The sequence below is a fragment of the Pecten maximus genome, chromosome 7, assembly GCF_902652985.1.
Source record: "Pecten maximus chromosome 7, xPecMax1.1, whole genome shotgun sequence".
NCBI classification, from domain to species: domain Eukaryota; kingdom Metazoa; phylum Mollusca; class Bivalvia; order Pectinida; family Pectinidae; genus Pecten; species Pecten maximus.
The window spans coordinates 39,572,230-39,595,661 of record NC_047021.1 but is presented as its reverse complement, the minus strand read 5'-3'; the positions used below and the strand labels follow the sequence as shown (position 1 = coordinate 39,595,661).

Below are 23,432 nucleotides of genomic sequence, written 5' to 3'. Positions count from 1 at the left end.
ACTCTGCCTTGCCAGATCGCCTCATTAAATACATTCTTTGTATAATTCCCTCTTTCTCTTTCTTTATCAGATTCTGCAGTCTTGATTTGGATCAAATTCTCCATAATATCATTTATTAGTTTTTAAGGATTGAGTTTAAAATAACAAGAACTTTGTTGAAATAACAAAATACATCTCCAACTATATGAATTGATCTTTCAAAAAAAAAAAGAAGTTAATTTTAAAGTTTGATTCTACTGCTCTGAATACAATACATATAATCTCTCAGACTGCTATAGCCCAACTAAATCCTTAAAAGATAATGTTGTATTTTTTCAGGGAAATAATTTCTCAACTGTGAATTCCACCATGAGTTTGGCTATTGAGTTTTCAGCACTGTGATCGCTATGCAGGCACCTATATTTTTCTCCATTGACAATTATTGGATCCAAAATCATTAACTTTGATGCCATAATAGTATTTTATCAAAAAATGTCGTAGTTTTATATAATAATTTGATCAAACATCTGGAGTATCTACATACATTTTTATTCCAATACGTCAGTTATATCAAACTTACAATCACAGGTTTTAAAAATCTTAATTCTCCAACAATATATCTACATTTCTCATATATGATAATCCCCCTCACATGCAAGTATACCTAATACAGAGCCCCCTTCTGGCTGTTAAATTTGAATATCTACCCAGTATCAACCAGGTATTCATTAATTTTCCAACAATCATCAACACCCTACTTCGGTTTCATCCGTTATTAAAATCACCTAAGCAATATATTTTTTTCTAACTACCTACTTTCATTTCTGAGGGAACAAAACAAAGGTGTTTGAAGAATCCACTTCATCTTCAGCATTGCTAGATGACAACGTTCAACCTTGACAGTTTTTTTTTTTTGTCCGAACTCTATCCATGGCTTGTCTCGCTCATATCTATAGGAATGAAGCAGTCGGGCCTTCCAGTACCTCGACTCCATGGAGTTTAACAGCATAATCAGGCCGATATCATACATCTTATTTAGTCGGGGGAGAAGGGAAGGCCCCTCATACCTCCGTACCTTCTGGAACTGCTCCGTGACCATGTAGATATGCGGCTGAGGTTTTCGGATGTCGTGGTCGAACCCCGCGGTGTTCCTGTGATGACAAATAAGGTGCCCGGGAGACTGGTGAGCGCTGAGGATGCTGGACTTGCGAATGTTGGGCCCCTAACGATTCTCCACTGCTGTTGACACCTCCGGAGCTTCCTGATGCCTTGAAGTAAAGTTTGGACTCTATTATATTTCTTAAGAATAATAAATATGTTGACATATTATGGCTTTTTTTCTTTCTTACATGTTAATTTGGTCACAAAAGACTAAGTATTCATGACAATGCCCACAATGAATGTCAAACTAATAATCAAAATACAAACCAAAGATATATTAAATTAAAAAGAATTGTCTTTTACTTATTTATTTATTTTTCATTTTAATGATTATTGAAATTATTGGAGAAATACTGTGATTTTGAAATTTCCCAATTTCATTTCACATATATTCAAAATATCAAAATTTTGGCTAATAAAATCCACCCATATACCAGTATATTTTCTCTGCATCAGTTATCTTGAAATCCTAAGGAATACACAGTTTTGTAACATGTATGTACATACCACACCACTGTCCAGCGAACCTCCACTGCTACCTCTTCTCATCCCTGGAGCTACAATATCAATAGGTCAAGGTCAACATATTGAAGGACGGAAAACCATTACAATACCTTAAATCTCAAAAGGATTCAGGTATCATAAAATACCTTAAATCTCAAAATGATTCAGGTATCTCATAATACCTTAAATCTCAAAAGGATTCAGGTATCTCATAATACCTTAAATCTCAAAAGGATTCAGGTATCGTACAATAACTTAAATCTTAAAATGATTCAGGTATCGTACAATAACTTAAATCTTAAAATGATTCAGGTATTGTACAATAACTTAAATCTTAAAATGATTCAGGTATTGTACAATAACTTAAATCTTAAAATGATTCAGGTATTGTACAATAACTTAAATCTCTAAAGGATTCAGGTATCTTATAATACCTTAAATCTCAAAAGGATTCAGGTATTTTACAACAACTTAAATCTCAAAAGGATTCAGGTATCGTACAATAACTTAAATCTTAAAATGATTCAGATATCGTACAATAACTTAAATCTCTAAAGGATTCAAGAATCATATAACACCTTAAATCTTGAAAGGATTCAGGAATCATACAAAACTCTTAAATCTTGAAATGATTCAAGTATCTATCATACAATACCTTAAATCTTGTAATGGTTCAAGTATAATCATAACTTCTGATAAGTATTTCACTAGCATGTGTAGTGAAATAAAGAACATTTCCCCATAGATTGTGATAAATCAATGGGTAAAATCTATAAATTCTAACCCTCATCATGACTTAAAGGACAGATCTGAATCCTAAAATAATATATGGGGTCAGATGAGAAAGGTACCTCCGTAATAAAAAGGGTCAGATCAGATAGCATTCTTTGAAGAAAGAAGGGATTGGTTGAACGATTTGTCTGACAGGTTTGTCTGTAGTAAGAAGGGGTCGGATCAGACAGGTTTGTCTGTAGTAAGAAGGGGTCGGATCAGACAGGTTTGTCTGTAGTAAGAAGGGGTCATATCAGAGAGGTTTGACTGTTGTAAGAAGGGGTCAGATCAGAGAGGTTTTTCTGTAGTAAGAAGGGGTCGGATAAGACAGGTTTGTCTGTAGTAAGAAGGGGTCACATCAGACAGGTTTGTCTGTTGTAAGAAGGGGTCAGATCAGACAGGTTTGTCTGTTGTAAGAAGGAGTCGGATAAGACAGGTTTGTTTGTAGTAAGAAGGGGTCAGATCAGATAGGTTTGTCTGTAGTATGAAGGGGTCAGATCAGACAGGTTTGTCTGTAGTAAGAAGGGGTCGGATCAGACAGGTTTGTCGGTTGTAAGAAGGGGTCGGATCAGACATGTTTGTCTGTTGTAAGAAGGGGTCGGATCAGAGAGGTTTGTCTGTTGTAAGAAGGGGTTACATCAGACAGGTTTGTCTGTAGTAAGAAGGGGTCGGATCAGACAGGTTTGTCTGTAGTAAGAAGGGGTCGGATCAGAGAGGTTTGTCTGTTGTAAGAAGGGGTCAGATCAGACAGGTTCGTCTGTAGTAAGAAGGGGTCGGATCAGACAGGTTTGTCTGTTGTAAGAAGGGGTCGGATCAGAGAGGTTCGTCTGTAGTATGAAGGGGTCAGATTAGAGAGGTTTGTCTGTAGTAAAAAGGGGTCAAATCAGACAAGTTTGTCTGTAGTATGAAGGGGTCGAATAAGACAAGTTTGTCTGTAGTAAGAAGGGGTCGGATCAGAGAGGTTTGTCTGTAGTAAGAAGGGGTCGGATCAGAGAGGTTTGTCTGTTGTAAGAAGTGGTCAGATCAGAGAGGTTTGTCTGTAGTAAGAAGGGGTCACATCAGACAGGTTTGTCTGTTGTAAGAAGGGGTCGGATCAGTCAGGTTTGTCTGTAGTAAGAAGGGGTCGTATCAGACAAGTTTGTCTGTTGTAAGAAGGGGTCACATCAGAGAGGTTTGTCTGTTGTAAGAAGGGGTCACATCAGACAAGTTTGTCTGTAGTAAGGAGGGGTCGGATCAGACAGGTTTGTCTGTTGTAAGAAGGGGTCGGATCAGACAGGTTTGTCTGTAGTAAGAAGGGGTCAGATCAGAGAGGTTTTTCTGTAGTAAGAAGGGGTCGGATAAGACAGGTTTGTCTGTAGTAAGAAGGGGTCACATCAGACAGGTTTGTCTGTTGTAAGAAGGGGTCAGATCAGACAGGTTTGTCTGTTGTAAGAAGGAGTCGGATAAGACAGGTTTGTCTGTAGTAAGAAGGGGTCAGATCAGATAGGTTTGTCTGTAGTATGAAGGGGTCAGATCAGACAGGTTTGTCTGTAGTAAGAAGGGGTCGGATCAGACAGGTTTGTCGGTTGTAAGAAGGGGTCGGATCAGACATGTTTGTCTGTAGTAAGAAGTGGTCGGATCAGACAGGTTTGTCTGTTGAAAGAAGGGGTCGGATCAGACAGGTTTGTCTAGTAAGAAGGGGTCGGATCAGACAGGTTTGTCTACAGTTATAATTTAATGTAACATCAGCAATGCAAAGATGTATAAATTCTATTAATATATAACATCATTGTTAAAACTTTGTAATCAACATAATACAATATTTAATTTACTTCTAGATTACAATCCATACTATCAATATATGAGTTTATCTATAAACATCTACCTGGTAATTGTAACGTTGATTACAATAAACACTATAATTACCGTTATCTGTATGATACAACATTACCACAGTATAATCTTGACTGCAACAACTGTTATTGATACAATACAATGTATAATGTATTGTAGTGATAAATAAAATCTAACATTGTCACCATAACAATATGTAATTAATACATTGTTACCATAACAACATGAAATTAATACATTGTTACCATAACAATATGTAATTAATACATTTATATATGAGTATTGTCTACGTGGTTATGTACGACTATGGCATCCATATTCAGAATAATGAAGGAAAATCGTCAGAACAGCAGGGATTCAAATTTTTCATCAGAAATATCCTATTATCCATTAATCATGGCTAAGGAACTGGCTTGTCTTGAAACATTGTTAATGGCTCGTTATCATGCTTTTGATGTTTGGTTCTTTTGTTAATTAAAAGAGATAAGTCTCTATCTCCAGTAAGATCAAAACTGTATCTTATTTCATCACTCAAGATATGATCAGCAGAAAACATGTTCTTAAACATGTCAACAGTTACGAAAATGTTTTCTTTGAATCCCTGATATTTAGGTTTGACCGTGAAGTTTTTTAAAAATGACTACGGGCGGTTTACAATATTTATATATCACAACAGAAAAAACAGAAGTGATATAACGGACATTCAGGAGAAAAATCAGAATGAAAAAGATAATGACCAACATTCCGGAGAGAAAAGACTGATATGGTTAATAGGTAGTGTATATTTCTAAACAATGAAATAAAAAAGACAATACCAAAAGCTGATGGTATATATAGACACATTCACAATACACTTAATGCAAATATGCAAGATGCAACTTCAGCCTTGCAAAATCATTACCAGAAAAATATGTAAAATGTGAGTTTATTGTCTCTACCACTAAACAAGAACCCAAAATATGAATCAAGACACCCATGGGGCTTTTATCGCTCACCAGATTATATTTGGAATCTGGATAATGCTTCATTCATACAAGAGTTACTTCCCTTGACCCACTGTCGGTGACTACACCTGCCCATATGGGGCACCAACATCCCATTTGTAAGACAAACCACTCCCGCTGAATCCTCAACGAGGACACTCCCTTCTAATTGAGATATAACACTGAAAGAGTATTGATAAACAGCCTGGTTGGGACCAACCCTGCCCTTTTACGTACAAAAGAATGAATATTTATCATCGGGATCTAAATTAAACAAACACCGTATAATGTCTATTCATCTTTGAAATGTAAAAAGGTTTAGGACTCTTTATACATTAATATTTTTTTTTCTTTAAAGAAATCAGAATTGCTTCAGGATAACTTGATTGTAATGTAATCATGTTTGGTGGGTGCTGATCTTGAAAATCTATGTGTATTAATTAGGAAACCTAATTTTCACACTGTATCCATGACAACATATCCTATTTACTGCTTCAATGCTTATGACTATCGACCCCTCAAAGGATGAAGAATGCTCCTCAATACATTGATCTATTCCAATACAGACTGACTTGAATACAGGCAGTGGAGTCTTGTTTATAGGTAGCCTAAGGTCTGACCTAAGACAATCACGGTTACAGTATACAAGTCAGCATCACAAGTATAACATTTGTGTTTGCTATATTATATCAGTATTTTTTAATGTATAGAACAAACAGGTAATTAGAAAAGCATTAAGTGAACTTGGTTATTTTTCTTTTAGCGATTCTAGAGAAGTATTATTTTTATTTGACGACAGAAAACAGACTTTGCTTCACAACATAAACTGGCTCAGTTGACTTTCAGCCTGTGAGCCAAGAAGAGTAACAAAAGAAAAAGATAAAAATAGTTACTTTCTTTGCTAAACCTAACAATTTACACAATGAGAGGCCACAACAGCAGAATTTAAAATCCAACTCAAAAGATTCGGGGAAAATGAAATAGAAATAAAAGAAGCAAATCATTTTTGCAAACTCCATGAACAATGAAATTATATGTACACGTATATATAATATTCTGCCCTGTGCAATCCATGTAATATAAAACGTTACATTTAATCTTTTGCACAGTAATATTTCTTTTATCCCAAAGTCCCAGCGTCAACAAGACATCTAGGGAAAAAAACAGTGGCAAGTTAAGATGATTTAAAAAATATATAACTTTTGAAACATGTTGTACGATGACATGGGGGAAAAATTACCCAGAATTAAGCTACAAGGGAATTTACTTTATATCCTTTTGGGTAAATTTACCTGGTAACATTCACACACGAAACCTCAACAAAATATCAGTGATAAGTTTAAAATGTGTATGTTTCTGAACAGACGAAGAGACATCTACATGTAACTATTAACATGGTATGAAAAAAAGATATAACATTCTGTCTTTATTTTTTACAAAACTTACTTCAGAAATAGCCGAGGATTTGCTTACAAACTCACATCAGGAGCAGGATTTCAGCAAAAAACTAATTAATTCAGTATATGCAGTAAGGGAACTACGGCAATACTTTTTTACACATTGAATGCTAGGCATATCTATTTTATAAGGTACAAATTTTATATAAATCTTTTAATATGATTCAGAAATCAGTAATAAAATAAAGATACTTGCATCAAGCAGGTAAATAAGGATTAATCAATGAAAAATGAAGCGATTAAGTAGCATTCAGAAATTTAAAATTAATTGTTGTTTCAACACAAGCTTATTAGATCAAGTAAATGAGGATTAATTGATATAAAATGAAGCGATTAAATAGCGTCAGAATTTTAAAATTAATTGTTGTTTTGGCACAAGCTTATTAGATCAATGTAAGTAAACAGATGTTATTGATTTTTAAAAATTAATTTGGAGTTTGCAGTTAACATAACCAAAACCCAGTACATGCGCATGCGTACCTTCGCAAAGATCAGTGAGAGAGTTGGACAAGGGAAGCTTCTTCAAGCCACCACATTCAGGGGCAGACAATCTATTTAAGGTGGGGTCAGATGGCTTCGAGAGTTCGTACATTAGTACCCGGGAGTCGTCGTTGGCATAGTGACGATCGATCGTGTTATTTTTGGCACTGTGACGCTGTAGCTCTTCTTCGATTCTGTACTGCTCCATTCCATTAGACTGTCAATATAAAGATCTTTGTTATTTCCAAAATAAATTTGATAGTAAACATACATTTTTTTACGCTTGGCCTTATTTTGGGGGAGACGAACGACCAATTAGGATCCAAATTTTCAAGAGTATACTATCATTCTGTCAATTTGGGGAATAAAGCATCAGTATAAAATCAATTAGGGAAAGGAGCCAATTATGTAGACACGCAGGTAGATTTATTAGCATTGTATTGAACTCTTGCCCCCTTATCCTAACACATTTTGTTTTACACTTGGAAAATGCAAATGGCCGTGACCAAAAATCCAACCAATTCTGATATATCACCTCTAAGATGGCTTCCTTGAGGTCTTCCACAAACTTTTGCCGATCGTGGTCATTTCTTGCATTGAATGTCATGAGAACTTTTCCATCAAGGCTGTTGTTCAATCGCACGCCATACTGATAATCTGTAAAACAAAATAGCTGGTCATTATAAAATAGTGAATCTTTGACAGAATAAGTCGGGTAATATGATGCTTTATGTTAAATTAAAGTCAATGCATATTCTGTTGTGAATAGGAAAATACATCTAACATCTCCACAGCTGTTACAAGTTTCAGGATGGATGTATCGAGCCTGCCATAACGTCAGAAGATCATAAAAGGGCAGTCACTCTTGTAGAAACTAGTAAATAAAAGGTGCTTGCAAAATACACTTATCACGATGCTAGGTTTTATTAACGATCTGTGGGAGTCATATTGAATTTATAATCAATCAGGTTCCAAAGGCAATTAAGTTGTATAAGTGATAAAAAAAAAAAAAAAAAAATTATTTTAATGTATTCATAATCTGTACTTAACACATAAATCAAGAGGTCCCTTGGACCTGTGGATTGTATTTAGTATACTTACGTGCTGTTTCAAACAGGAATACTTGCATACCACACAGAGGAAAGGATTGTTTAAAGGCATAAGTTATACCAGTCTTCTTTTTACTGAAGATTTTTGTTACCTGAAAAACACAACCAATATTATTTTTAACGAAAATTTTTGTTAACTTGAATATCACAACAAATATTTTTTTTACTCAAGATTTTTGTTACGTGGAAAAATACAGCAAACATTAATTTTACTGAAGATTTTTGTTAACTTTAATATCACAATTAATATTATTTTCAATGTTTGTGTTAATTCTAAACCACATCAGCATATAACCGAGGTCAAATTCATCCACAATATAAATAAATCAGGTATTTTCAAAACTAAACATCCTGTAGTTCGTTGTCAAATGCAGGTGGTTCAATAAATATACGAACAGGGTAGAGGATCTGTTAACAAATGTGATCTATCAAGATGGTTTAAATATATGTCTCACAAAACCTGTCAATAAACCTTGAGAAAGTTCTAACGGAGAACATACTCCATGTCAAATAATCATAATCTGGTTAAAATCCATGTCATGTTTTCAAAAATAGAGACAGGGCAGAGAAAACAGTACTTACAAAGATGATATCGTTGAAGAGGAATACCTCCCTCTGGTGTAGGCCGATCTTCTCTTTCTTTTGTGGGTCATGTACCTCATACAGTCGACAATAACACACAAGTCGCCTATGGGACAGGGCCAGTTGCTGGAAATCCAGATTAGTTGAAATACAATATACTGTATCATATTTAGTGTTTTAATATTTGAATTTAAAATGATATATTGTTTTATTTCAAAATCTGATATGAAATCTATTTTCAAAGTTATCGATGTGTGTTTTGGGCTGTATTTCACACGTTATTAAGTAGAAGCTATAAGGTTTATTTTCCATGCAAATTTTTAATCAAAAGTTTTACTTAATGGTAAGTGCTTGTGAAATTAATTTATGATGAAATTGTCAATTTTTGACCCAAAACTTACTGGTCTCTTGCCAACGATGGTCTGCTCCACCTTCATCACCTGTGTTACATGGTCGACACCTGGGCGTAGCTCTGATGTGCTTATCCTCTCGTATATACCAACCAGCATATCACGATCAACATCATCTCCATCATCAATACCTATAATGATGAAATATCATCCTCATCAATTTCTGTACATAACAAAGTCATCTATCTACACAGCAATTTCAATCTAAAATACCATGACCCTAGGTATTATGGTTCTACAGAAGATTTGGTTTATTTAGTTTAACGTCCTATTAACAGCCAGGGTCATTTAATGACGTGCCTGGTTTTGGAGGTGGAGGAAAGCCTGAGTACCCGGAGAAAAACCACCAGCCTATGGCCAGTACAAGGCAACAGCCCCACCTGGGTTTCGAACTCGTAACCCAGAGGTGGAGGGCTAGTGATAAAGTGTTGGGACACCTTAACCACACGGCCACCGCGGCCCCTTCTACAGAAGAATTTAAAAGCTGATTATGAATTGACAGATGACAGATACGAAAAATTAGCATACAGCTGTAAAGATTTCAAAACAATGAGATCTTGATAATGACAAAAAACAATGATATCTTCATAATGACATATTATTCAAACCAGCAGAGTTTGTGATGATACAAATGGAATGCTCTTCCTTAAATTACTATACTCTATAGAGTAAGGTGATAGCCATCGATGGAGTTGCACTTGGTGGCAGTTGACCTCATTATGCACCGTTAGAGAATTTTCTTAAATGGTCATCAAAGCCAGGAAAAATTAGAAAACAAACCTCTTAAATTTTTTATGAAGTCTTCGAGCTTCATCCTTCGCTCTGCCTTGATGTTAGAGTTGTGCAGGTCGGTGTTGAGCATGATGATAGCAAAGGCCAGAAGGAACACAACATCTAGGTTTTTAAAGTTCTTAACTTGGTCTGGGTTACAGAAACAGTATCTTGATGCAAATGCCTGTGGAAACAAGTATGTTTTTACAATAATGGCTTGTATAACTGATGTTAAACTCTTAAATCTCTAAAACAAGAAAATATTTCTTCAAATTAAAGAAAGTATTTATTCAAATTCATATGATCTACAATTTTTTATGTCCAGTTTTCAGAGAAACAACTCTCAATTTGAATAAATGAATTTAAAAAATGCCTTATAATGTAAGTTTACAGTTGATAGTATTTAAACATTAAAGTACAGGTCAGCTGTCCTCAAAACCTGGATTCCTTCTGCATGTAGTGAAACAAATAAAAGGAAGAAACAGATTTTTTTTAAACAAAATGGAAAAACCAAGTCTGATGAATGATCATGACTTTAAAATATCATCTCTTGACCCATTTTTACACATGATTTATAACTATTTTTTACCTCCATGAGTCTTTCAATCTTCTGAGCCTCTCCCTGAAAGGAAAAAATGTTCCAATATCAAAGACACTGATTACATATGACATGTTTGTTAACACATGTGACCAATTTAAGATAAAATGTTCAAAATGAACTTGGGTATAGATTTCTAATTTTCAGATTTGAGGTTTATTCAGTCAGCCATAATTCTGTAATCACAGGCCTGACATGTCAGTGGAGAGTTAGAAGGACAGAGACGGAAGAGGAAGGGGGGAAAACAGAAAAGAAAACAGGGGTTGGAGGAAGAATAGAAAGGAATATAAAGAACTGATAGGACATAGGAAGGAGGGAAGGAGAGAAAATGTGAATGGAAGAAAAGAGGAAACTGGACTGTAGAAGAAGATAGAAATGTAATAGTCGGGAGAATGGAAAGAAGGAGGAAAAATATAGGGAAAAGGGAAAGTGGCAAAATGGAAAATACATTAATAAAAGTTAACAGAAAAAAACAGAAGAAAAAAGATATAGGGAAGGTGAATAGGATAAAGAAGAGAAGCAAGATACTTACGGGCATTCTGAAACAGGACTGGAATTTCCGCAGAGCCATATCCACCTGAAGACCAGCTAAGTCGATCTCTTGAGCAAAGTAACTGAAAGAAGAAGAGAACATTCATTGGCTTAACTGTCCAAATGGTCTGTGAACATCTTCCGTAGTGGGCATCTATCACTCTAAAACCCAATATAAGATGGATCATATTGTCCCCCACATTTAACTTCAAGTACGTGGCCCATGCCTCTCTTAACAGCATCCAAGTATGCAGCAGCAATATAAGTGACAGTGCAAACAATGGTGCAATGTTAATCAGTTTATAATGTCGGCAGTGTTGGAACACTTATCACGGATTGCAGTGCATTGTTGGAGCACTTATTACGGATTCCAACTAAATTCTAAAGGCAGAACTGTAATTTGACTGACATATTACCTTATTTCTAAGTCTTATGCCACCATCTTGGATTTCAGAATGAAATAATAAATTACTTTATTCTGAAATCCAAGATGGTTGCACATGAAGACAAAGGCATAATAACAAAATACACCAATAATGTCACACATCACATGAGGTGCCCGACATTCAAACTTGGCAAATTGTGAGTCAGTAGTACATTATTATGTATATGAGATATACTGGGGGGTGGCGGGATGGATTAATGCCAGCATATTATTGATATTAAGGCCAACACAAGTCACAAGTTTTTGTCTGGTTTACTTTTATATATATATATATATCAATGTAAACTACTTATTTTACCAAAGAATTGGGAACCAAGTTATACCAACTTATAATCTCTGTAGGAGGAAACCAGAGTACCCAGGGTAAACCCATGTGGTCGGGCAGGTGACCTCATACCTTTTCAAAGTCCCATTGGGGAATTGAACCCCAACTATCTAAGTGAAAGGCAAGTGTGATACTGCGCCATCCGACCACTATATCTTATAAGTAATTACAATACCACACATTTCAACTGTCTACTTGCAGATACTTTAGTGACCTTGGAACATTGTCTAGTTTGACCTTGGAACAGGTCATGTACATACTAAATAAATTCAACAGGCCTTCAATCCAGCAACTTACATAATATTAGACCTAATAATTCCTTAAATGATCATGTATAACAAAATTGACGATGGACAGACAATGAATGTGCTGACATAACATAACCTGAGCTAGATGGGTGAAAAACTTGGACAACATTTGCATATACAGGAACGTTAACAGTCTATCGTCAATACATGGGTGGCTTTGTGAGACTTATACAAATTACCGACATCAACCTCTGTAAAGTTAGTTTTGTTTTATTGAAAAAAAAAAAAAAAAAAATTAATGTACAAATTTTGATTGCTCAAGACTTCAGCATTTTTTGATCATTAAAGAATTTTGCATCAATTTGATAATGTTGTTTTGTTGTTGTTGAAGTAGAATTAATAGGCATTGCCACACATGTTGCAGAAAAAAATGACAGCTAGTTGAATATTAGAATCAATATCGCAGGAGAATGAATTAATTGTTAAAAATTGATCTTGGCAGAATTTTCTCGAGAATCTTGAGGCTGCCGCTATAAGAATCTTGTGGGAAGCAAAATTGATCTTTGCTATGATGACGAGATAGAAAACTCCAAATATAGCCAGTCTATGTTGATCTTGTGTAATTGTCGGACCCAAGTAGGTGTTATGTTGAATAATTCACTGGCTGTGCATACAGCCTTTTGATGTACTGTACAAACTCTGGCTGCATTGATTGGGATAATACAGCTCTGAATATTTAAAGTCTACTAGATGCTGAGAGGCATTTTATGGAGTATAGGGACAGTGATTTCCCTGAGCTGTCTCCGCCTCATTTCCCCTCTCTCACGTCTAGATCCACTATATACCGTATACATACACATCTATACTGTTGAATATGTTTACAGTGTAAATACACACGAACAAAAAAGATTTTAATAAAAAAAGTTTCAAACTATTTCACAAATTAAGATGCTCTGTGAAAATCCTTTCATCCTTTTTTTAAAAGTCCCTGAAATAGAACCGTTATTTTAAAAGTCCCTGAAATAGAACCCTTATTTCCCTTTCGGGTCATTCTTTGTTAGTATAAGGGGCCATATCCTCGTATTGATATAATGTTGGATTCTCTTAGCCACCTGATGTACACTACCAGTACTTAATTATACCTGGTGGGTGAAATATAATTTCTATGAATATTTCTGGAAAATCTGAATAATCATAAGCAGTATTTGTCATAAAGTAGGAAGATTTTGACAAACGAATTCAGAATACAACCTTTGAATCTAACTCATGACCTTGTAATTTACCATAACAGGTTTACTACACACTGTAGTTAGACACTTACTGCAGGACTTCCATGTTGAACTCGTTTTGAAGGTTGCCAAGGTATTCTCCAATCATCTGTTTGCTAAGTCCTTTTCTCGTGATCAGAAACCGTGCCACCACATGCGGAGACTCGTCAATGAAACCATACTCGCATAGGAAACGAATACCTTTCTCTGGTTTTCTGTGAACAGAGAGAAAATAAGTCAAATATAATGAAGGCAAAATCGAAACATTTTAAATAAAGTTTGGAACGAATTCTGACATGTACCAGGTACACATAAATGGGGAAAATAAAGAACAAAGAAAGTATTGTCCTACAACAGGAATCGAACATGGGTCTCTGGGGCGGAATAAATCTTGGTTCTACCTCCGGAGTTGAAGAACATGATCCATCAACGGAGTGATAGACTCTATTTAATAGTTTCCTATGTAAAAGCCATATTTGACAACCAACAGGCCTCAAAAATTCGACAATTTACTTGTCTGTACTGTCGTTATTACTACTTGACGTTATTACTACTTGACAAACCATCTATTTCTAGCAATACGCATCCAACGAACATCTGTTTGTAATTAGGGTCCAGTACCTATATTGGACCATACCAGCTTTATTACTTACTAGACCCTATATAAATATAATATGCCTCCAAGTACATGACATCTTAGTAAATTCCTCAAATTACCTAAATGAAATTAAAATGAACTCAATGAATAGTCAATGCTGTTGTATATGTGTATGCTAGGGCTCAACTAGCAGTTTTATCTTACACTAAGGCCCTAATGTCTTACTACTAATAAGGTGGCCTGTACTCTTCACTTCCACAGAGAGGCGTTACACCCAGCATCTTATAAAAGTAGTGATTCTAGGCTAACTTACATACCGTATCTTTATTTCATTAACTTAGATGTCAGTTGTAACAAAGTGTAAACAAACTACTACTTTCACAGTTGTTTTATGAGTCTGATGACATTACATATTCAGAAATGTTTGCCTTTTTAGCTGGGCTTATTGTCACAGGAACATCAAGGGTCATTTTGAGGAGGGGTCTCCTTGTAGTAGCTGGTGGCTACTTCACAGAACAACATATGAGTTGTTTGACACATGCTATCCAAATAAATAACCCATAAATAGCTCTTTTGTGAGACATGATAAAAAACAAAATAACCCTGTTGTTTTTCTTGTTACAGGCCAGCAAATCCATTTGTAAAATCTTGTATTATCTCTCATAAAGCAAGAATATGTCAAGGTCAAAATTCTCAATTGACCTTGAAGACTTCCAGTGAGGGTCTTAAAAATACCTCAATACAAATTATACAAAATGTACTTACTTGTTAAATAGATTAAGTCCGATCCTGTAAGTTCGTTTTCGGTGTTTATCAGCCATCTTGGGCATCACATGTTGATGATCTGGTGTCATGCTTAGTCTTAGACGTTTTTGATAGCCTACATTGCTGTCTCCACCTAGACTCACATTTTCCGAACTTGGCGAACTAGAACATCGTCCATCGAGGGAATCGGCTTCACTCATTTCTGATATATTACTCATACGTTTTGGTTCCAGAGTTTTTTGTGTCGGCGTTACAGCACCAGGTCCCCCATTCACAGCACTTTTGCGTTTCCATATTGGAGAAGCTTCTGGCGCCCGTGCTGGCACCAGAGGCGGCTTTTTAGCACTTCCCTCATTTTTACCACGCATTTTTACCTCTTGGTTCATATAATACTTTAATGTCTGATCCGCCATTTGTTTTTGTTCATGGGTTCGAATCCCGTCAGGTGATAATTGTTCTACTTTAATCTGAATGTCACCTTGACTACCAAGTGACCCTGAGTCGGAATAATTGGTTCGAAAATTTTCGTAGGAAGCACTACGACTTTTAGCACTATCGTAAGTGTCCGTACTCGTGTTGGAGTACAAAGATGAGGTGGAAGGTTTTTGGGAAATTCCTAGATTTGATGATAGGTCCGGATGTAACATTGGTTCGCTATGAACACTGTGAATTGCACTATCACTTTGGAAACTATCTACTAAAATGTCGGTCTCCTTACTTTCCAGAAGAGTTTCAAAGTGAAAACTATGTAGGTCCACAGAGTTCTGTGGGGATTCACTATTACTACTATCGTTCATTTCTGGGTAAGAATTCCGATTATTGTTTGTTTCATCGTTAAGATGCGACTTCTCCTCGTGTGGTATATCAGGTTGATCCACAACCTCTGTACACCTCTCCAAACGTTTGCGATCCTTTCTCTGCAGTTTCACCCTATTTGGATCAAGTTTTATATTGGGATCAAGAGACATCTGTGGCTTCATCTTTGGGTGCTCCCTGTAACCTGTCGCATCATAACCCGATATGTATTTACCCCCAATTTCCTGGTTCGTGTCTGAATGTCTCTGTATATCACCATTACTTTGAATCAATGTAGCACCCATGCTTGTACTGTAGTGACTATCGGCACTAATTCTATCAGTCCATATCGTGTTACTGCGACCTAGCTCAGAGAGACGTTTGGATAACCTTCTTTCACCAACTGCTATCCTCAGTTTTTCAAAGTTTCTGTTCATACAATATTGCCTGAAAGCTCTCTGGATAGTTTTTGCAGCACGTCGAGATCTTATTGAACCTCCATACTTTCTTTCTAGCATTTCCACTTGCTTTTCTTGCAGGTCTTGTGACAATTCATATGCTACTGACTGTGACCTTGACTTTTTCACCTCATCTTCCGTTCTCCGTAATGAGCGTTGCCGTTGACAACGGTTACCCTGTGTGAGGTTACCTCCCTGATTTACAAGCTTGCTGGTCCTTGGCGACTCAAGCGGTGATCCGCCGACTGACCGTGACCTTGATTTCTGTCTCAGGAGGTCATCGCCGTTCCTTGATGTTGTGACACTGAAAATATACAAAAGTCATGAAAATCAAAATAATTTTTTAACAAATCAGCTACATTTGTCAGAATATACATATATTCCCAATATCTGGCAGTTTATTCCCTTGTAATATATTCAGAAAGTGACCTTCAACTTGATTTTAGAAAATATTGTTAAAAATTATCTAAAAAACTACAAACAACATAATATTGCCAGGTGAAATCTCCAGAATTTATAATGTCTGGATTCTAACATAATTTGTGGAAACATTGTACATTCTAATACATTATACTAATTAATGCAAAGAATTAAATCTAATTTAATCAAAAACACAGAAGATAATGGAATGAATTTATTGAATTTCATTTCAAAATGTGTATATCAGCTGAAAATATTTACATTGACACAATGAAAGATGAAATCTTCTCTTAACTGTAATATATAGCTATGTATCGTCTCCAGTGTCCCAAATGTAGGACACGGATGCAAACTCATCACATTGATTGGGATTCATCACTTACTAAACTCATTATCTTTTTGTCAGAGCATCTATATTATCATATTTAATATTTCAGTTCTAATATACATTTTTTTTGCAAAATTGTAAGATGTTGACACTGAAAAAGTGGTGATTTTATAAGGTAAATTTAACTTGAAACACTGAACAAATTTATCTTCATAACAAATCCACCATTCTCAATTTCATTTTTTCAGGTCCCGAAATAGAAGTTTGTAGATAATTACATAGCCTCATTGATTCTCCTTGGAGATCTATAACCTGTAACAAGACAAGGGGGAACCTGCTCTCCCTAATTTCAAACTTGGACTGTCCCATAACACAGACATGGTCTGACCTATTGCAGCTTTGAGGAATGTTTATAAATATCCGGGGATTGATTTTTTCCCCTCGGCTGTCCCAGCTATTCCAGCAGTCGGCAGTGCTTCTACATGTTGTATATTGATCAAACCAACCTGTACTGCCGCTCAATACAGCCTGTCTCCCTTCAGAGTATTAATACTTTTTCTCCTTAAAGGTACTTACTTATGTCATGAATGAAAAAAAAAACCCAATTACAATCTTAGGGCCCTAGTATTACCAAACATCACACACCAATAGGATTAGATACTTCCAAATATTACCGTAATTATCCTGTAATAAGCCTCGGGGACCAACACACAAGCTTCTAACAAGTATGAAATAGCAATTTTACTGATCTCAAATTGACATGAGTGCATTTATTTCCAAGCATGGGTTTATTGTTGGATAAATATGGTACAAATAATCATCAGCGAATTCCAAACAGGAACCAATAATCACCAGGTATTCTTAATATAGAACTGTTATTCGTGTAGGCTAATGTATATACTGCCGATATATCCATAAACGATCGACCACAGACAAAATCCACAATGACAATCAATGTGATATTGGTTAAGACAAAGGGAAGACTTGTAGTAATTATATATTTTTGTTTCAATGTATATCTTAAAAATGAGTCTAAACAGAAGTAGAATTCACATCTTATAAGAAAATTTAAAGATGTTTTAATTCATTGTGGATAAAAAAATCTTTATTTTATTTGGTAATTTTTTTTTTTTTTTTTTTACTTTTCATGACATTTTTGCACAAGTACATGTGCAAAATTGTAACTATCATAGAACACACACTTTTATATTGACTTAAAACTCTTCAAAAACAGTTACACATTGCAACAGATGAAGTGACTCACAACCCGTAATTAAGTATCATCTCAAACTGGCACATCTCATAACATTATATGAAGTCAGCATTTCCACAGAAGAGTTAATATCTTAATGTATCGGCTGTATTAAATCATTAATACATTTCCAGTGACAGCATAGGACAATATGATGACATCACTTCAGCTGTTACATCACAATGCTTGCTGTCAAAATGCAGTGCTTTTCTCCTAATGATATTCTGTATTTTGTCTAAATCTCTCTAGATGACAGTAAGGGGAAAAGTCATTTGAGTGAATATACACATTAACTTGACGCCAATTCTCGTGTGAATTAAAAGTGCATTAAGTCTGTATTACTTAAGTCCCAAATGTACAATTTTCTCAAGTCAAACATGCTGAGAGACTATACATACACCTATGGCACAACTATCAAAGTACATATTTACTTTAGCCTGAAATGTAAATTACCCCAAAACACATGTGGTACACACAAATATACCTGCACTATGTCAATTCTTCTGATCACGTCCCCTTAATAAATCCAAGTGTCAGGTGTCTGAGACTTTGAGTGAAATAAACTCACGTCCAGGTTTCAGGAAAAAGAACACCCCAAGTGCACATCACAGATGTGTGTCACACGTCAATTTCAGACGAAATAGACAACAATGTGACTTCCTCATACAGAATAATTTGATATAAGCACAGAAAACCTGTCAGCATTCAGCTAAAGCATTTGGCAAGTAATTATATATATAATCCTGATAAGATTTGGCAAGTGACCACCAGTCTGACCATGGGATGGCCTGATAACACTGTTCACTAATAAGCTGTGGGTCAGTATATATATATACAATCAGAATGCTGTATCAACTAGCCATATCTAATTAAAACCAGGCAGTGTTTGCTATATCACTGAATTGGGCTATTAAAATATGATCAATGTGTTAATAATGAAAGGGTGGGCATCTATTGGTCACCATCAAAGGACTGGATATCTTGACCAGTCATAAACTAATTAATCCTAACTGTAAAGGTCATCTGGACTGGACATGCACTCATATTAGCCAACAATTATATAATCCGGCCTATACATCCTGTCTGATTAAATCAACTCCTTATTTACATAACTGGGTGGGCTTGACCACCTAATCACTCCATTGGGACTGGAACTGTTGAAATTGTAAACCCCCATTAACCAAGCAATCAATAATTAATGAAGCTATCAATTAATTCTTCAGTCAAATTGTTTATTTACATGAACAGTTTAATTATGTATACAAATTACTGGCTTTATCAGATGACCTTCTATGGGAGTGCACACATTAGAGATTTCATTAACATTTGAATTGCTACACATAAACTGAAGGTTATATTTCATAAAGATAAACAGTGTATATACTCTTTGAAGGTTTAAACGAACATGGCAAACTTCTTCAACCTATTACTATGATACATATATCCACAGGTGTCTGACTTGTTTTATAAAATAATAACACATAATGTAAGAGTACATGTAATTATTTTATAAAATGAGTCAGGCACCTGTGATAGATCACAGCGACCTAATTATGAATACATGTACATTATACAGTCATGGCCCAGAAGTGTTTTTAATGATTATTATAAAATGATAGTTTGATTTTTTATCTTGTTAGGTGAAGGACAGATCACACTAGAATATTGTTAAATGTTTAAAAATACAACAAAGACATGTTAAACAACTGAAAATACAACGAATGAAACTGTACTTAAACAGCCAATCAAATTACTGGGAGTGACACCTATAGAAATTTAATTATATATGACATTTTTAAAACCTTTGTTATCACTAAGCCTGCACGTTTGAGATGACTGTTAATATAACTTTCCTTGGTATAAATTTCCTGTAAATTTCTGTGAATTTTCATTTTCAATTTTATCACTGGATTATTTTTGTTGTATGTCTTAAGTCTTTGTATCGAGTTCTTGTTATTGTGGATGTCCTACTCAGCCTGTTGACATCCTCTTATGACGGATGTAGATAAGGAAATGATGTCACAGCTCCTACAAACTATAATTCTCAAGTATAATATACATCAAAGTGAAAAATAGCCTGAAAACCACAGACGCTTTCCATCCCTGTTCTGTTATTGTTAAAATTGGCCTTTGAACAGTCCTGTTTTATAAATACATTGGGCGTAGTAGAAAGGTGGCATAAACTTTGCCTCGAGAAGTGGACTTGGGTTAATAACCTGTTTGATCTTTCATTTTCCTTCAAAGTCTGTTATAACTTTTCTAGAGTTGTGCAAAACAACAAGTTATATATAATTAATCACTTTGTCTTAAAGATGAAAAGGATTTGTCTGGAATTAAGAGTTTGCTGCTCTCAATTTATGGACAACTTGCCATCAAATTATCTTTACTAATTTCGTTGCCAATTAAGCAGAATAGAAGTGATATTTTCAGTTTTGCCAACTCTAATAACATTTTGTGACTCAATTTTCTCCATTTTAATATGTATTGTAACTCAATTTTCTCCGTTTTGATATTATAGTCCATTGATCCTACCCTGTCCTTTTGGGATATTATATTCAGAATTTTATATGACCTGAAATATAGACTGTATATATATATATGTATAGCCTCGAAAATTTGACTATTTACCCATCTTTACTTTCGTTATTACTGCATGACCACTTATACATATGTATTTGTGAGACAGGGTTTTTTGACAATTTCGACTGTAACTCTCTTTAACTTATATTAACTGTCCGCTTAACTATTTCACCTGATTTTATCAGGACAATTTGATTTAATTGGACAAGCATACACATGACCCATTCGTGAAAACTTTCGGAAATTGAAACATCAACATTTTAACATCAGGAATAAAAAAAAAATTTATAACTTTTTTTTTTGAGAATAAATATCTTGTATACATGAAAACGTGATACTCGTTTGTTAGGCCATTTTACTTGGTGAACCTATTACAGCACTCTTTCACCCTAGATTTTGATGAAGGGTAGCCAGTATGACCACGATATACCCTCACAGTGGGTTGCTGTGTACTGTCTGTTTTCTATCCTGTTTATGCTGTTAGTATGTGGTATAGTGGAATGTTTTTAAGAAAGTTTGATAAGAATACTGCTACTATGAGATTTAATACCCAATACCCATCTACAGGTAGACAGCTACACAGACAGCAGAACCATGTCATTACAAGTTGTCTTAGTGAATCTGATATGTTGAGATCCATGTACTAGACTGATTTGTCGAGATACAGTACTAGGTAGCTTTTGTGAATTATATAGAATAGGTCCATAATCATCATGTCTTATTCACTACCATCTGGGCTAATGAATTTGAATATAACAGAGATGAAACTTATTTCCTAATGTTGTAAAATTAATTAATTGTCATATATAATGATATATTATATCCCCTTCTAAACCAAAACAAGGGGAGATAATTTAAAAGCTATAAATCAGTCATTCCTTTGGCAAAGCTAGTGTGTCTTTGGATTATATACCTACAAATTGAGAAACTGTACTTGTCAAACTAAGACCTTGGCCCTCCCACAGAGGTAAGAGGATCCGAGAAGCTATAAAAACAATTAATGCTAATGTTGCTATGGAAACAATCAAATCATGACTGATTACCATAATCTCAAGGAGTAATAGTAGGAAAGTAGGTAGGTTTAGTATGAACATGATACCCTCATTTGTAAATTTGTGTTTATCATCAGGGCCAATAAGAAAACAAGTACAAAGGCTTCCATAATATCATTAAAGTTAGCAGTGGATAAGTAGTCCCAGGATAATCTCTACATATCAACACTATACACAAAGACAAGACGCCTGATTAAAGGGCTTCTTATCTCAGCCTGTACCTTATGATTGCCATAGCAACATGGCCCAACCTTAGGTAATGCTGTTTTTTCACATCTTGGATACAGGAAATGCAAGCTTACAACTACAGCCTACTCGTAATTTTGCACTTAGATAACACCATATGTCAGTTTTCACCCAGTGGCCCGATTTAAATTTCTAACAAAATAAAGACTTGTGTGGTTAATACCATCACACCTGTGTGTATACTGTCATATCATACCTGTGTATACTGTCATATCATACCTGTGTGTATACTGTCATATCATACCTGTGTGTATACTGTCATATCATACCTGTGTATACTGTCATATCATACCTGTATATACTGTCATATCATACCTGTGTGTATACTGTCATATCATACCTGTATATACTGTCATATCATACCACTGTCATATCATACCTGTGTGTATACTGTCATATCATACCTGTGTGTATACTGTCATATCAAACCTGTGTGTATACTGTCATATCATACCTGTGTGTATACTGTCATATCAAACCTGTGTGTATACTGTCATATCATACCTGTATATACTGTCATATCATACCTGTGTGTATACTGTCATATCATACCTGTGTATATACTGTCATATCATACCTGTGTGTATACTGTCATATCATACCTGTGTATATACTGTCATATCATACCTGTATATACTGTCATATCATACCTGTGTGTACTGTCATATCATACCTGTGTGTACTGTCATATCATACCTGTCATATCATACCTGTGTATACTGTCATATCATACCTGTGTATACTGTCATATCATACCTGTGTATACTGTCATATCATACCTGTGTGTATACTGTCATATCATACCTGTATATACTGTCATATCATACCTGTATATACTGTCATATCATACCTGTGTATATACTGTCATATCATACCTGTGTATATACTGTCATATCATACCTGTGTGTATACTGTCATATCATACCTGTGTATATACTGTCATATCATACCTGTATATACTGTCATATCATACCTGTGTATATACTGTCATATCATACCTGTGTGTATACTGTCATATCATACCTGTGTGTTTACTGTCATATCATACCTGTATATACTGTCATATCATACCTGTGTATATACTGTCATATCATACCTGTATATACTGTCATATCATACCTGTGTGTATACTGTCATATCATACCTGTGTGTATAGTGTAATATCATACCTGTGTGTATACTGTCATATCATACCTGTGTGTATACTGTCATATCATACCTGTGTATACTGTCATATCATACCTGTGTGTATACTGTCATATCATACCTGTGTGTATAGTGTAATATCATATCATACCTGTGTGTATACTGTCATATCATACCTGTGTGTATACTGTCATATCATACCTGTGTATATACTGTCATATCATACCACTGTCATATCATACCTGTGTGTATAGTGTAATATCATACCTGTGTGTATACTGTCATATCATACCTGTGTATATACTGTCATATCATACCACTGTCATATCATACCTGT

General features: G+C 35.1%; 1 protein-coding gene across 6 annotated transcripts in view; it reads right to left on the bottom strand.

The window, feature by feature from the left end:
- Nucleotides 1-757: 757 nt before the first annotated feature.
- LOC117330815 (IQ motif and SEC7 domain-containing protein 2-like) overlaps nucleotides 758-23,432 on the bottom strand; it is a 76,380-nt gene continuing 53,705 nt past the window's right edge. For 5 of the 6 annotated variants that reach the window (XM_033889317.1, XM_033889318.1, XM_033889322.1 and 2 more), the window contains 12 exons: nucleotides 14,819-16,375; nucleotides 13,509-13,670; nucleotides 11,171-11,252; nucleotides 10,630-10,662; nucleotides 10,050-10,224; nucleotides 9,261-9,400; nucleotides 8,860-8,985; nucleotides 8,270-8,369; nucleotides 7,704-7,825; nucleotides 7,169-7,385; nucleotides 1,648-1,697; nucleotides 758-1,247 (listed from right to left, as the gene is read on the bottom strand). In XM_033889317.1, the coding sequence (XP_033745208.1) occupies nucleotides 1,041-1,247; nucleotides 1,648-1,697; nucleotides 7,169-7,385; nucleotides 7,704-7,825; nucleotides 8,270-8,369; nucleotides 8,860-8,985; nucleotides 9,261-9,400; nucleotides 10,050-10,224; nucleotides 10,630-10,662; nucleotides 11,171-11,252; nucleotides 13,509-13,670; nucleotides 14,819-16,375 (2,971 nt within the window). In that variant the 3' untranslated portion in view covers nucleotides 758-1,040. The remainder of the gene's footprint in view (nucleotides 1,248-1,647; nucleotides 1,698-7,168; nucleotides 7,386-7,703; nucleotides 7,826-8,269; nucleotides 8,370-8,859; nucleotides 8,986-9,260; nucleotides 9,401-10,049; nucleotides 10,225-10,629; nucleotides 10,663-11,170; nucleotides 11,253-13,508; nucleotides 13,671-14,818; nucleotides 16,376-23,432) is intronic. The other variant, XM_033889323.1, reaches the window with a different exon arrangement.